This window comes from Pezoporus occidentalis, unplaced genomic scaffold (assembly GCF_034315485.1).
Source record: "Pezoporus occidentalis ecotype Australia unplaced genomic scaffold, CSIRO_AGI_Poc_V1 ctg341, whole genome shotgun sequence".
NCBI classification, from domain to species: Eukaryota; Metazoa; Chordata; class Aves; order Psittaciformes; family Psittacidae; genus Pezoporus; species Pezoporus occidentalis.
The window spans coordinates 60,950-74,909 of record NW_026915387.1 but is presented as its reverse complement, the minus strand read 5'-3'; the positions used below and the strand labels follow the sequence as shown (position 1 = coordinate 74,909).

The window sequence follows — 13,960 nt, the reverse complement described above, 5'->3', positions numbered from 1 at the left end:
GGGACACTGAAGAGTTGGATGGGACTCAACGAGGCAGGATGTGGACCTTGCAGCACCGGGTGGGTGCCTATAGAGCAGGATTGGACCTGGAAAGCAGGGCTAAACTCAGTGGGGCAGGATGAGTCCTCGTGGGGGAAGATAGGACCCAGAGGGGGAGGATTGGACCCTATAGGGGACAATCAGCCTTTACGTATCAGGATGGGACCATTCGCACTAGAATGTGTCCGTGAGCAGTAGGATGGGGCTCAACAAAGCAGGGTAAGACCAAACCTGGCAGGACAGGATCCTGCAGCACAGGATTGGAACCTGTAGAGCAGGGTTGGACCCTAGGAAAACAGGGCTAAATTCTGTGGGGCAGGATGAGACCCTGTGGGGGAAGATGGGACCCTGCAGGGCAGGATTGGACCCTATGGGTTAAGGTCCTACGTGACAGAACCTTCCAGACCTGACTGTGATTCTGTAGGATAGGATAGGACCTAAAGAGGGAGGATTGGACCCTGTGGGGCAGGATCAGGCATCACCATCTCTTGGGCTGGGTGCGACCATCCCCAGCCTCATCCCAGAAGGGTCCGGCCCCCCCCATGACCCCAAGTCACCCGCACCAGGGCGGGTGATCCCGCACACGCCTGCGCCCGCCGGGATCACGCGTTGTCAGAAGCTGTAGCCCGTATCTCACCCATTGTCCCTGTGTTCCCCCCCCCCTCCCCAGCCCCGCACATCACTCCCCGGCCTTCGCCTCCCGCTGATGAAGAGGAAGGGCCGGGGGGCCCCGAGCCCCGTGTGCCCCCGTCACGCTAAGCCGGCCAGACAGGGGCTGCAGCCCCCCGGCTGTCCCCAGGGAGCCCCGGCTCTGCACCGGGGATCTGCCTCCCGCTGAAGCAAATCGCGTCCTACAGCAGCGGGGGGCGACACGGACCCCCCCCCCCCCCCGGCCCGGCGGGTGATGGAGAGGGGGGGTTGCTTCACACGGCCTCATGGACACCCCCCTGTGCTGCACGGGCACATGGTGGGTATCTGTGTGCAATGAGCATCCTTTGCCTGCCTGTGCACACGCGTGTTCCCTTGCACACCCATGTTCCCGTGCACGCTCATGCACGCATCCTCGCATGCCTGTGCACACCCCCCCCCCTTACACAGCCTTGCACACACACCCGGCCTTTTGCACGCTCACACCAACCCCATCGATGCTCCCTGGAGCTTCTGCCCCATGGACGGTGGCACTGTGGACACGGTGTCACCCGCACACGATGTCACCCGCACACGGTGTCACCCGCACACGGTGTCACCCGCACACGGTGACACCCGCACACGGTGACACCCGCACAGGGACGCTGCGGGCTGGGCACACCCCACATCCCACACGGGCTCCCACGCTGGGGTGCGAAAGAGGAGGAGGAGGGACCGGAGCCGCGCTGCGGTTCAGTGTCCCTAAGAGCCGGGGCTTTGAGCGGGACCCCAACAGGGATGGGGTGTTGGGGGCTCTCTGGGGTGAACCCCCCTTATGTTACACACACCACCCCCTTCCATCACGGCGCTGGGGACACGGGGCTGTCGCACGGGGCGCGGCACCAGTCGGGTTTTGGATGGCAGCGGCTGGAACGATGTTAATGACTTTTCTTCCTGTTGCTCTCCTTTTACACCGAGGGCAGCTCCGTAACCAGAGCCGCTTCCTTCCCCGAGATTAAGGAGCCGTCTGCTCAGTGTGCCCCCCCCTCCCTGCTTGCTGGCATCCCCCCCTCCCCGGAGCTGCCACCGCCGTGTCACCCCTGGCTGGCCCTGGCAGCGTTGCTGAAGGAGCAGCACCCATGGGTGCAGGGTGAGGAACCTCCCGGCGCTGGTCAGGATCCATCTCACCAGGGTGGTGGTTTGAGGCTGCTCAGGGGAAGCCCCACGGTGGGACGAACTCCGTGCCCCCCCCTCCTCCTTCCCACGGGACACCCCCTTCCATGGGGTTTCCCCCAAGTGGCTGGGGTGGAGCGTGGTGCTTTGGGGCAGGAAGGAGGAGGGTGCCAGTGTTGGGGTGCAGGGTGGGGAGTGGTGGCATTGGGCGGATGGAGTCTGAGCCCACACCCCACAACCCAGCCACTCATTCCCCACCCGTGACTCAGTTTCCCCAGGACACCGATGGCAGCAAGGGGGGGAGCTCTGAAGCATTGCTCTGGGATACAGCAAGGACCGGGGAATGTGGCTCCATCTCTCCCCTGGCCTGCAAAGCCCCAGGGGCTGGATGCACCAAGGATGCTGGCTGCAGTGCAGCCCCAGGACAGGCTGGGTATCCCTTGGCTGGGTGGGTGTCCCCATCCTGCCCCATCCGCCCTGCAGTTCGCATTCAGGCCTCCATGAACTTCTCAGCAACACATTGCCTTCGAGCAGCAGCGAGATGCAAATTCCTCTGGGGTGGGGGGAGTATTTTTGGTTTTCCCTGAGACCAAATTTAGCCCCCGTGGGTGCCCAGTGCCTTCGTGTTCGTTTTAATAATGAAAACAGGAACGGGGCCGTTTAGTAAGAAAATAACCCCGAAGTTTCCCCTTGGTGCCCAGCAGCCAAATTCCTGATGGGAAAGCAAATATCCCACCCTACAGCACCACCGGCACTGCCTGGGATCTGTCTGTGCTGGAGGGTGGTGTGGGGACAGGAGGGCTTGGGGACGTTGGGGCTTGGGGACATCAGGGCTTGCACGATGATGAGGGCTGGCTCCTGCCCAGTGCCTCTGGCAGGGATTTGGTCCTGGGGCTGATGTCCATGAGTGAAGAGATGCAGGATGGAGACGTGTTGCAGGGATGGGTGACCTGGAGCAAGGCGGTGCTCAGGGTAATGCCCCCACAAAGGCTCTGACCTCCATCCCAATCGGTGCTGGAGACCCCAGGGATGGGGATATTCAACCCTGCAGTTACAGGAGGAGAAACTGAGGCAGGAGGTGATGCTGGGGCTCAGCTCTGGAGATGCAGTGGGGAGGGATGTGTCCGGTGGGGTGCATCCTGCAGCGTTGGTCACTTCCTCCCTCTTCCAGGAGGGACAGGGCTATGGGGGGGGGACACACGCTGCTGCCCTCGGCCACCATCCCCAACGCTGTTTAATGTGCAGTGTAGCATCAGCTATCTAAAGAGAGGAAACTGAGGCACGGGGCTTGATGTAGCCCCGAGGAGGTCCTGGAGCACTGCGGATGGGGATGCATGGGTGGAATTAGTGCTGCAGGGAGGTTTGGACCCCAAATCCCAGCGCTTCCTCACCGCGGAGAGCTGAGCTCAGGCTGCTTGGTCCCTTAACGCCGAGGGACACCGCGCTGGAGAGGAGCGAGGCTGAGGATGCCCCGGAGCATCCCGGTCACCGTCGGGGCCATGGGAGCTGTTCAAGGTGACGGTCAGGACACGGCTCCCAGCTCCCCTTCCCCTCCTGGCCCCGAGCGAGCCCTCCCTGCGCAGGGACACTTGTGACAAGCAGAGCTCCGGGAGTGCTGCTGTGGCTCCCGGGGAGGGCAGCGTCCCCGGTGTCGCTTTACAGGGGGGGACACACACACATACACATACACACACACTCAAGGACAAGACATCCTGGGGACAGATCCATGCCAGACCCCGGTGTCACAGCGACGGGGACCAGGGGGACGTGGGGTGACGGGGGCAGGTCCCCAGCCATGGGCACAGCGGGATGCTCGGGAGCCCGGCGCTGATCCCGCAGCGGGGGGGGGGGGGAGTTTGTGCCTGTGAATTCATCCTCGCCGGCGATGGTATAACGGGAATGAATTAGCACGTCGTGATGTTGGGGAGCACATGTGCTGCAGCACTTGCTTCCCCCCCATTAATGAGTCACTCCCCCCCCCCCCTTCCATAACCCCCCCTCCGGCCTTTATTTTATCCTCCTAGAAAAAAAAAAAATGCTGGAAATTTCCATGTTTTCCTGGTTTTTCTCACTTGGGGGGGGGGGGGGGGGCGAATTCCGGAGGGATGGATGGGGAGGGGGTGCCCAGGGATGGGGGGGGCAGCTTGCATGCTCTGACCTGGATGCAGGAGCACAGTGGCTGTGCCCGGGAGGGGGGCACACCCGTGTGCATGTGCATGTGTGTGCACATACGAGGCCAGGCGTGAGTATGGGGTCTGCAAACCCCCCCCCCCACATGCCCCAGCACCAGCACTCTGCCCCCACCACATCCCAGGGGATTAGAGGGCAGGAGGAGCTGGCAGGGAGCCGGAAAGGATGGGGAGGGGGGGCAGCAGGAGGGGGCTTTGCATAGAGATTGAAGCCGAGGACCCCTCTGAACAATGCCCCCGGTGAAAAGCCGGATGGAATGGCTGCTAAGCTGTGTCTGATGGCCAATACACACCCCCTGGAGACCACCGAGGCCGCCAGGGGACTCACTGTGGGGACATGGGGGTCCTCCCCATCCACCCCCTCCACGTCCCGTGCATCCTTAACCCCCCATTTCCTCCTGCCCCACAGCTGGACCGACTCCTCCATGGGGGAAACAAAGCTGTCCACATCCCTGTCCCCATCCACATCCCTGTCCCTATCCATTTCCCTGTCTCCAAACATTTCCCTGCCCCATCCACCCCTGTCCCCCTCCCTATCCCATCCACATCCTTGTCCCATTCCTGTCCCCCCATCACATCCATGTCCCCATCCGCTCCCGCTGTCCCCTGGCAGCCCCATCACCTGCAACCCTGAGGCCACAGAGCCCAAAAGACTTAGATGCGTGTTTGCCAGACCCCCCCCCCCCCCCCCTTTCTCCCCACAACCCCTCAAGACCCCCGCTCCAGTGGCGCCCCACCAGCACCCAGACACCAAGCCTGGACCCCAGGACCGGGACCACCAGCCCGTCCCTTGTCCTTCCATGCGGTGCGGGAGCGACAGGCGCGGGGATGCTCCAGCCGTGCCCCACCGCTGGGCATGGAAAGTATTGATGGGCTGGGGACCTGCCAAGGGATCCGGCCCCGAGCGCCTCCGTGGGGTCTTCCCCGGGCACAGCGGGGTCAAGGGCAGGTCCCGGGGAGGCCCGGCCTCGGGGTGGGCACCGGAGGGGGCCCCAGGGCTTGTCCCAGCTCCCCACGGAGCTCCGAGCAACCCCGACCCCAGGGAAAGAGGCCAAGGATGTCCCCAGGTCACCCCCAGTGAATGCGTGAGCCACGGGGGGACCCCAAACATCCGCACACGGTGGCAGAGGTGGCTGTGGGGGGTCCCCAAGACTACAGGAAAGGGGGGAGCACCCGCACAGGCCCCACGCAGCACCCCAGGGTGAGTGAGGTCATTAAAGGCTCAATTAAGGGTGCTGGGAGGGGGGACACGACAGGGTATGGGGGGGCCCTCAGTGTCACCCCAGAGACCCCTGCTCTGTCCCCCTCATGCTCGGTCCCTGTGTCCCCTCCCGTGTCCCCATCTCTTGCAGGTGTCCCATGGCCCCATGTCCTCATCCCCTCCCACCCTCCCCTCCCCTGTACCCCCATATCCCCCCATGCCCCCCCCCCCGTGTCCCCCGGTGTCCCCCATCCCCTCCCCTCGTGGCCCGCCCCCCCGGCCCGCCCCGTGCCCCGCTCCCCGCCCCAGTGAGGGCCGCCTCTATGGGGGGGGGGCGGAGCTCCCGGCGCGGAGCCGCTTCTTTGGATAAGAGGCGCGGGGCCACGGGGATGGGCAGGTGAACGCGTGAGAGCAGCGGCAGCAGCGGGACGGGGCCGGATCCTCCCGACGCCACTTTTGGGCTCTTTCCGGGTGTTTTTGAGGCTTTTCTTGGGGGGGTGTTTGGGTTTTTTGCCTTCCCCCCCCCCCAACTTGGCTTTCCCCGGGTCCCCACGGTTCGTTTCCCCCCCCTGCCCCTCCGGGGCCACCGGGCATGGAGGGGGCGGCTGAAACGCGCCCGACTCCGGGTCCCGGGGCCGCCGGCGGGGCCCCCATGAGCGGCTGAGAGGAGCCGGGGGCCCCCCCCCCGGCCCGTCCATGGGCGCGCTGGAGCAGGGCACCGGAGCCCCCCGCCCCGCCGCTCCCATGCTCAGCTTCGCCAAGGAGGCGCCGGCCCCCCGGGACGCCCCCGCCGCCGCCGCCTCGTACTACGGAGATGGGGGGGGACCCCCTCCGGAACCGGGAACCCCCCCGCTCCCTTACGGTGCTCCCGGTGGCTTCGGCGGCCGGTTCCTGGGGCCGTGCCCGCCTTACCGAGCACCGCCGCCTCCCGCCGCCGGCCCGGGGGAGGGTTACGGGGGCGCGGAGCTGTACGCGGGAGCCGACGGAGGTTTCGGGGCCGCGGCCCCCTCTTTGTGCCCCCGCTCCGGGCCGCTCTGCGCCCTGCCCGGGTACCGGGCGGCAGGAAAGGTGCAAGTGATGCTCAACAACTACCAGCTCTGGGCCAAGTTCCACAAGCATCAGACCGAGATGATCATCACCAAGCAGGGCAGGTGAGCCGGGACACCGAGGGGGGTGGATCGGGATAGGGACCGGCAGTGGTACCCGGACCCTCATGGGCACTGGGGAGGAGAGGTTGGGGTTCCGGTATGGAAGGGATGCTCCGGGGATGCTGTGGTTGGCAGTGGGGTGGCCGGCACGGTGAGGGGCTGGAGGTGTGGGTGATGGTTGCGTGGGGTCCCCATCTGCCCGTGCAAAGGATGTGGGGGGAAGTGCAAGAGGGATCCCACCCCTGTGGGTTTGGGATGATGTCTTTCTGCATGGTCAGAGGAAAATGGGGGAGCAAAGCGAACCAGACCTCCCCGAGACCTCATTTATAGGGGAGTTGGAAGGAGAAAAGGGTCTGGGGGTGTCTCCTCCTGTGTCAGAGTGGGAGAAGGGGGATCCAGGCAGGGTTTGTGCACCACGGAAGCTCATGGCAATGGTACTGGCACCCTGGAGGCAGGGTTTATCTGGCCTCGACCCAGAGCTCAGCACCGCTCCAAGTAGTGAGAGCACAGGAGGGTGCTGGTAGCCCCGGGCGCAGCAGAGTGTGGGGCTGACCCCCCCTCTGCTCGTTGGGGATGGGGGACGGGCATAGGCCGGGTGCCTCCGTGTGCTGGCGGAAGCGTTTCGGCAGCATCCTGGGTGCCGGAGCAGCCGCTGGCGGGACCGCGGGCAGGGACCTGCTGCTCCCTCTGTGCTGCTGGGCTGTCCACAGGGGTCCTGAGCCTGGGGCAGGGTGGGGGGAGCTAAAGTCCACCGCAGCCCTGCCAACATCCCTGTTTGCAGGGTCTGGAGGGCATCCTTCAGCCCCACACCGGGGTGATGGGAAGCAGGCCCTGTGCTGCAGTGTGTGTGATGTCTCGGGGGGGATGATGCTGGGGCCAGGAGGGCAGCATGAGCGTGGTGGCTTTGGGGTTTCCAAAACCCCATGGTGAGGATTTCCACCCCCCCACAGCTCCTCCTGCTTCAGTGACCACCCCCCCCCTTCCACCACCATTCCTTGCCCAGGGGTTCTCTTTCTGCCCCTTCCCTCCCTTGGCCGAGACAGACGGTGTCACTTCGATGCTGAGCCCAACCTGTTTAATGTGTTGGAAGTCTAAACACGTTAGGGCCGCTTGGTTTGCCACAGCCATTCCCAGGCCTCTTCCCCCCCGCCGGGCTCAGGGGCCGCTCAGCACTAGCATGGATGGGGTGACGTGTCCCCAGCATCGGCCAAGTGGGTGTCTGAGGCTTTGGGGACCCCCCCCCCCTGCCCCCCAAAGGGTTGTTTCTCCTACAGAAACCCACTGAAATTCACCCCTTTGCTTTTCTCTTCTCTTTCCCCATCCCCTGGGGCAGTGCCCATCCCTGCTGCATCGGGGCGGCTCAGGAGGCTGGTGCTGAGGCTCTGGAAAACGGGGTCCATCCCGAGATCCCATCTTCTCTGCCCCCCCCCCCCCAAATCCCCAAATCCCATCTGGGGCTCTGCTGCCAGCTCCCAACCCAAAACCAGGCGATTTTGGGGCTCTTTTCCCCGCTGATTCCCCACAATGGCTCTGCAGAGAGGTCGGGGTCTGGGGGGGGGGGGGTGTCAGAGCAAACCCAGCCCGGGGGAGCCGTCAAACTCGGAGCCACAAAACATCCGTTTCCCCCGACCCTGAGCTGCTTTTGCACAGCGGCGGCTGCGGGGCCGGGCTGCAGCGCTGCTCGCACAGGAAAAACCCCAGTGTGGGGCTGGAGGGAGATGTGAGCCCCAGAGCTGGCACCCCCCCCGGGCTGGGGGGCTCTGGGGCAGGGCAGGGGATGTGCCCCATCCCGCTGGCAGAGCAGGAGCGGGCTGCGCTGGTCCCTCGATGGTCTCTGGGGTTCCTGGTGTCTCAGCTCCAAGTGGAGAGGAGCTGAGGCCGGGTGGGAGATGGTGCCATTGGGGTGAACCTGCTCTGGTGCTGGGATTTACCTCTGCTCTGGCTCTAACGTGCTGTCCTGTGCATGCCACACCATCCCATCCCATCCCATCCCACACCATCCCGGGCCCACTCATCCCCAGCAGAACTGGTTTCCTGCCAGTTTCACACGCGGGTCCCCATCCCTCCTCCGTCCCCATCCCTCCTCCATCCCCATCCCTCCTCCGTCCCCATCCCTCCTCCATCCCCATCCCTCCTCCGTCCCCATCCCTCCTCCATCCCCTCTACTCTTGGGGCTCAGCCAGGGCTGGATTTCTGTGGAAACCCCCAAGCACTCCCCATTGCCCCTGCTGCAAGGACCTGGGGAATTCCTGCTGTGGGTTTCTGCTGCAGAGCAGGCGCTGCCTTTGCCTTTTGGGGTGGCACAGGGGCTGGCTTTGACTTTGAGGGGGACTCAGGGATGCCATTAGGGGCTGGCTTTGCGGCTGGGGGGGGGGGGATTTGGTGCTGCCTTTGGGGGTGGCTTTATCTTTGGGGACACAAGGGATGGCGTCACTTTTGGGGAGGCTGCTGGCAACGGCGTTTTACTTGGAAGACATATAGGGATTGGCGTTGCCTTTGCAGGAACACAGGGGACAACTTTGGGGACAAAAGGGTTGCGTTTGGCAAACACAAAGGTTGGTGTGGTTGCAGGGGTGGGTGTGCATTGGGGGGGCCTCGGAGCTGCTTTGCCCAAGTTGGTAGATGCTGGTCCAGCATGTAGCTGTGCCATGTACCTATCTGTGCCGAGCAGCAACGCCATGCAACCCTGCTGCTGTGCAATGCAGCCACGTAGCACCATGAAGCCATGGCATAACCCCAATGCCATGCAGCCATGCAATGCAGCCACGTAGCACCATGAAGCCATAGCATAACCCCAATGCCATGCAGCCACGCAATGCAGTCCTGTAGCGCCATGAAGCCATAGCATAACCCCAATGCCATGCAGCCGCACAATGCAGTCTCAGAGCGCCGTGCCGTGCAACCATGCTGCTATGCAATGCAGCTACATGGCGCTGTGCTGCTGTGCCATGCATCGCTGTGTCATCCTGCCATGCAACTGGGGGGCACCATGCAGCCATGCCATGCATCCACACAGCACTGTGCCACTGTGCCATGCATTGCTGTGCACCGTGCCATGCAGCAGTGTGCTGAGGGCACGTGGAAGGCATTGGGGATGCAGGCAGGGGGGAAAACGGGCCGGAAAATGGGGTTTAGGTGGCTGACCCCAAATTTCCTTCCATCTGGGCTCATTCTGGACTCCCTCTTCCTGCTCCCTGCCTCCCATCACCCCAAGGTCCCATGTCCCAGCATCCCCTTGACACCTGGATGCACCACTGTGCCCACATCTCCCGTGTCCCCTGCGTACACCCCAAACCCTCTGAATGGAGGGGTTCATGCAGGGACAAACCTCGGGGCAGCCGGAGAGCCGGGACCCCCTTCCAGAGCTCCATCACTGGAGGGAAACCATCGCTTCCCACCCGCTTTTGGGGTGCATCAATCACCCCAACCGCGGCCCCTCCCAGCCCCAGCGGAGCCAAGCCTTGCTCCGGCGGCAGCAGCAGCTCCAGCGCTGAGGGGTTATAAATAACCCCGAGGTTTCGGGTCTTACCCCCACCCTGCCGTGCCCCGGCCGAGCCCTGCGGTTTGCACCGCGGCACCGCTTGAGCTCTAAGCCCGTCTCTGCTCCGCCGGCAACGCGAGGAGCCGGGAGCCGGCGGTGCCGAGCGAGGTGCACAAAAACCCCCTAAAACCCCAGAAAAAAAAAGGCTGGTTTCTTCCTCCCAGCTCCTCGCAGCAGCTCGGGGCCGCTGCAGCACCCGGCGGGGCTGCTCAGCCCAGAGCCTGCATCACCGCGGCTCCGTGGGGCTTTGGTGGTGAGGGCTTAGGTGGTGGTGAAGCATCGGCCCCAGGAGAGCTCGGAGCCCCTCGCTGCCTCCCTTTGATGTGGCTGCAGCTCTCATCGGCGGCAGGAACCACGGAGGCGATGCTCGGCACAACGGCGGTGGGGTGGGCGCTGCCACGGCTCGGATGGAGCCTGTGGTACCCGGGATGCTCGGGGCCGCCGTGCATCCCGGCCCCGCGGAGCACGTGTGAGGCTCCTCGTTACAAGAACCGCTTTCTTTTTCCCCTTCCTCTCTTTTCTCTCTCTTTCCCCCTCTCCATCGCAAGGGCAAGTCTGAGTCAGCAGCGCCCGGGTTGGGCTGCGGGCTCAGCTCTTCGTACGCTGCTTCCCTGGTGCCATGGCACTGCCCAAGCCGTGCTTCCTGCCGGGGCCATGCCTGATGTATCCCCCTGCTCCCAGCCCCTCGCTTTGCTCCTCAACCCCAAACTGGTGTGAAGGGGCTCCGTGGTGTTGCCATTGGTGCCATGGGGGTTCTGAGGGGCTGTTCGGGGGGGTTACTGTGATGCTGGGGCAATACTGGGGTGTATCAGTGGTTTCTGTGGCCCTGGGAGGATGTTGGAGGGGAGCTGTTGTGGTTCCAGTGCTGTTGGGGTGGAGATGGGGGTGCTGCTGCCCTTTGGTGCATGGTGCCATCCCTGTCCTGAGCTCACAGGTCTCTGCTTTGGGCCAATGGGATATGCTGGGGTATGCCAGGACACCCGAAATAACCCCTGCACTTGCTGCCCCTCATCCTCACCCACCGGGTACTGGCTGATGGAAGCGGCAAAGCACAAGGGAAGGAGGAAGAGGAGGAGAGAGGGATGGGGCCAGGGTTCCCCCCACTCTTTTTCCACCAAGGAGGGGGGTTCAGGCTGAATTCCCCCATCCATCACCCCATGTATATCATACCTGGGGGGAAGGCTGAGGACTCCCATGTCCCCCATGTTGGTCTGGACCAGACTGCAAACCTGGGCTGGCAACTGGGACTACTGAGGCCGGTGATGGAAAAGGAGGGATTGAACTTGGAGGAAGGGGGGCCAGACTCCCCAGCCTAAGGCTGGGATTTTGGGGTGTGGGGCACAGCGGGGTGCATCCCCATGGGGCACAGGGGGGGTGGCAGCTGCAGCCCCAGGGCCGCAGGGTCCCCCCTGTCCATCCCATCCTGTCCCCTTCCTGCCCTTGGCGCAGGCTGGCGCCCAGCCCGAAATAGCAGCGGTGTTGGTTTCCGATCCGGAAGGTGCTTGGGGAGGGGGAGGAAGATGCCGGGGCGGGGGGGGGGGGGGGAATCATCCCCGAGAGCATCCCCCCAGCTGCCAGGGTCAGTCAGCTCCTCACGGGCACCGGGATGGGGGGGGGCAATGACCGGGCATTGTGCTGCCTCAGTTTCCCTATCCCCACCATGGCAGAGCTTGAGCCGGGGGGGGTTTAAACACTGTCTGTCCCTGTTCCCCCCCCCCCCCAGGCGCATGTTCCCGTTCCTCAGCTTCACCCTCTCAGGGCTCAACCCCGTAGCCCACTACAGCGTCTGCGTGGACGTGGTGCTGATGGACCAGCATCACTGGCGCTACCAGGGCGGCAAGTGGGTGCAGTGTGGCAAAGCCGAAGGCAATATGCCAGGTACGGGCTCCCAGTCCTCATCCTCACCCTCCTCATGGTGCCGAGAGCGGGGTAACCCCATCCCTGCCGCCCCTTTATCCCCCAGGGAACCGCCTCTACCTGCACCCCGACTCTCCCAACACGGGTGCGCACTGGATGCGGCAGGAGGTCTCCTTTGGGAAGCTGAAGCTCACCAACAACAAGGGCGCATCCAACAACGTCGGCCAGGTGAGGCTCCCCACCATAAACCACCCTGCGCCCCTATAGCCCCCCCTGACCACCCGCTGCCCCCCCTCAGATGATCGTGCTGCAGTCGCTGCACAAGTACCAGCCGCGGCTGCATGTGACGGAGGTGCAGGAGGGTGAGGATGAGGGGTTCCCCTCCCCACACACGCACACCTTCGCCTTCCCAGAGACGCAGTTCATCGCCGTCACGGCCTACCAGAACGCTGACGTGAGTATGAGACCCCCCCCCCCTTCCGGTCCCTGGTATGGGGGTACCCCCACAAACATCCCCCCCCCCTGCTTCCAGCACAGGGACCCCAACATCCTCCCTCCAGCATCCTCCCAGGGCCGCAGCAACCACTGATACACCCCGATATCACCCCAACATCACAGTAACCACCTCGGAACCGCTTCCCCCCCCCAGCACCATTGAAGGTCCCCAGCATTAGGGAAACCCCAACAGCATCCTCCAAACACCCCTGTCTATAGCATCTCTGCACACCCCCCATCTCCTCAGCATCCCAGTGCCTCTCCCCGAAGCCCAGTACCCCCCCCAAGCACCCCCTCAGCATCCCAACACCCTTCAGTGCCCCCCCCAGCACCCCAACAGCAGCCCAGCATCACCCCCGTTCTCCCGGATGCAGCTGAACCTCATGGGTGATGGAGCAGGGGTCCAGGGATGGGCAGGGGGCACTCTGGCTGGGTGCTGGGTGCATCCCGGGGTGCGGAGGGGGGGATCAGACTGGCAGCAGCACCCCCATGTCCATACCCCCCCCCTCCAGATCACGCAGCTGAAGATCGATCATAACCCCTTTGCCAAAGGATTCCGGGATAACTTTGACTCGTGAGTGTGTGTCCCCCCCCCCTTCCTGCCGGTGCCCCCCCCCAACTCTGTTGGTAAGAGGGCACCCCCCGACTCCCACCCTGTGCCCCCCCCCCCCCAGGATGTACACGGCCTCGGAGGGCGACCGCCTCACCCCGTCCCCGTTGGAGGGTCCCGGCTGCCGGCAGCTCCTGCCCGCCCCCCGCTTCCAGCCCTTCCTGCCCGAGCAGTTCCCGTTGCCCCCGGGGCGCCTCTTCAGTGCGGAGCGGGGGGCTCCGCTGCCGCTGCCCCCCAAAGACCCCCCGCGCTGGTACTTCACCCCCCAGCAACCCCCCCCTGCCACGGGCACCCTGGAGTACGGTGGCTACGAAGCGGGATACGGGGGGGGCAAGCTGGTGTCCTATGGGGTGAAGTCCTTCACCCTGCCGCCCGCCCCACATCAACCCCTGCCCTATTACCCCGAGGGGCCGGCGGGGTTCGGGGTGGCGGGGGGCTGGAGCCCTGGGCAATACGGCCCCAAGGGCAGCCCCGGGGCTCTGGGCTGGTACCGGGAGCCCCGGGAGGAGAAGGGGAAGGAAGCAGAGGGCTGGCCCCCCGAGCCCCCCGCCCCAGCGGACTCCGTGGACTTGGGGCTGTACGAGTGCAAGCGGCGGCGGGTGTCCCCGTACCCCTCCAGCGCCGAAAGCTCCCCCCCACCCCGCAATGGGGACCTCTATGACAAGGACCCGGGTGCCGATGGTGGCTACTACGGCTTCTACGGCAACTGAGCCACACTTGGGGGGCTCAAAACCCATCCCCACGGGCACCCCAAAGCCTCAGGACCCAAGGGGTGCAATGTGTGTGTGTGTCGTTCCCCCCCCCCAGTTCAACATCATATCCTGGGAAGACTTGAGCGTGTTGGGGGGCAGGATGAAGCCAGACAATCAATCAGCCCCCAGTGCCACCCCGGTGGGGCCATGGGGGCAAGCAAGGAGGGAACAGGGAGGAAGGGGGTGGTTTTTTGTCGTTGGTTGGTTTTAAGGTGTCGGGGGGGGGGGGGGGGGGGTGTTAATGCTGAAGTATTTATTGAGCCCCCCGCGTGCCTGGTGTGGGGCTGGGGGCAGCAGCATATCTCGCAATAAAGGGGACGCTGTGGGG

The 13,960-nt window shown here is 64.4% G+C and overlaps 1 protein-coding gene across 1 annotated transcript; it reads left to right on the top strand.

Annotated features, from left to right (window-relative positions):
* Nucleotides 1–5,573: 5,573 nt before the first annotated feature.
* On the top strand, nt 5,574–13,819 carry TBX21 (T-box transcription factor 21). The gene is made up of 6 exons (XM_062629753.1): nt 5,574–6,380; nt 11,642–11,796; nt 11,882–12,003; nt 12,074–12,229; nt 12,783–12,844; nt 12,945–13,819. The coding sequence occupies exons 1-6, from the start codon at nt 5,926–5,928 to the stop codon at nt 13,588–13,590; spliced, it is 1,596 nt and encodes a 531-aa protein (XP_062485737.1). The 5' UTR covers nt 5,574–5,925; the 3' UTR covers nt 13,591–13,819.
* Nucleotides 13,820–13,960: the final 141 nt, after the last annotated feature.

Excerpts from the sequence above, each read along its gene's own strand:
- TBX21 (XM_062629753.1), top strand. The coding sequence starts at position 5,926 with ATGGGCGCGCTGGAGCAGGGCACCGGAGCCCCCCGCCCCGCCGCTCCC. Across the intron at positions 6,381-11,641 it reads ATCATCACCAAGCAGGGCAG|GCGCATGTTCCCGTTCCTCA; the intron begins GTGAGCCGGGAC and ends CCCCCCCCCCAG. Across the intron at positions 12,845-12,944 it reads TTCCGGGATAACTTTGACTC|GATGTACACGGCCTCGGAGG; the intron begins GTGAGTGTGTGT and ends CCCCCCCCCCAG.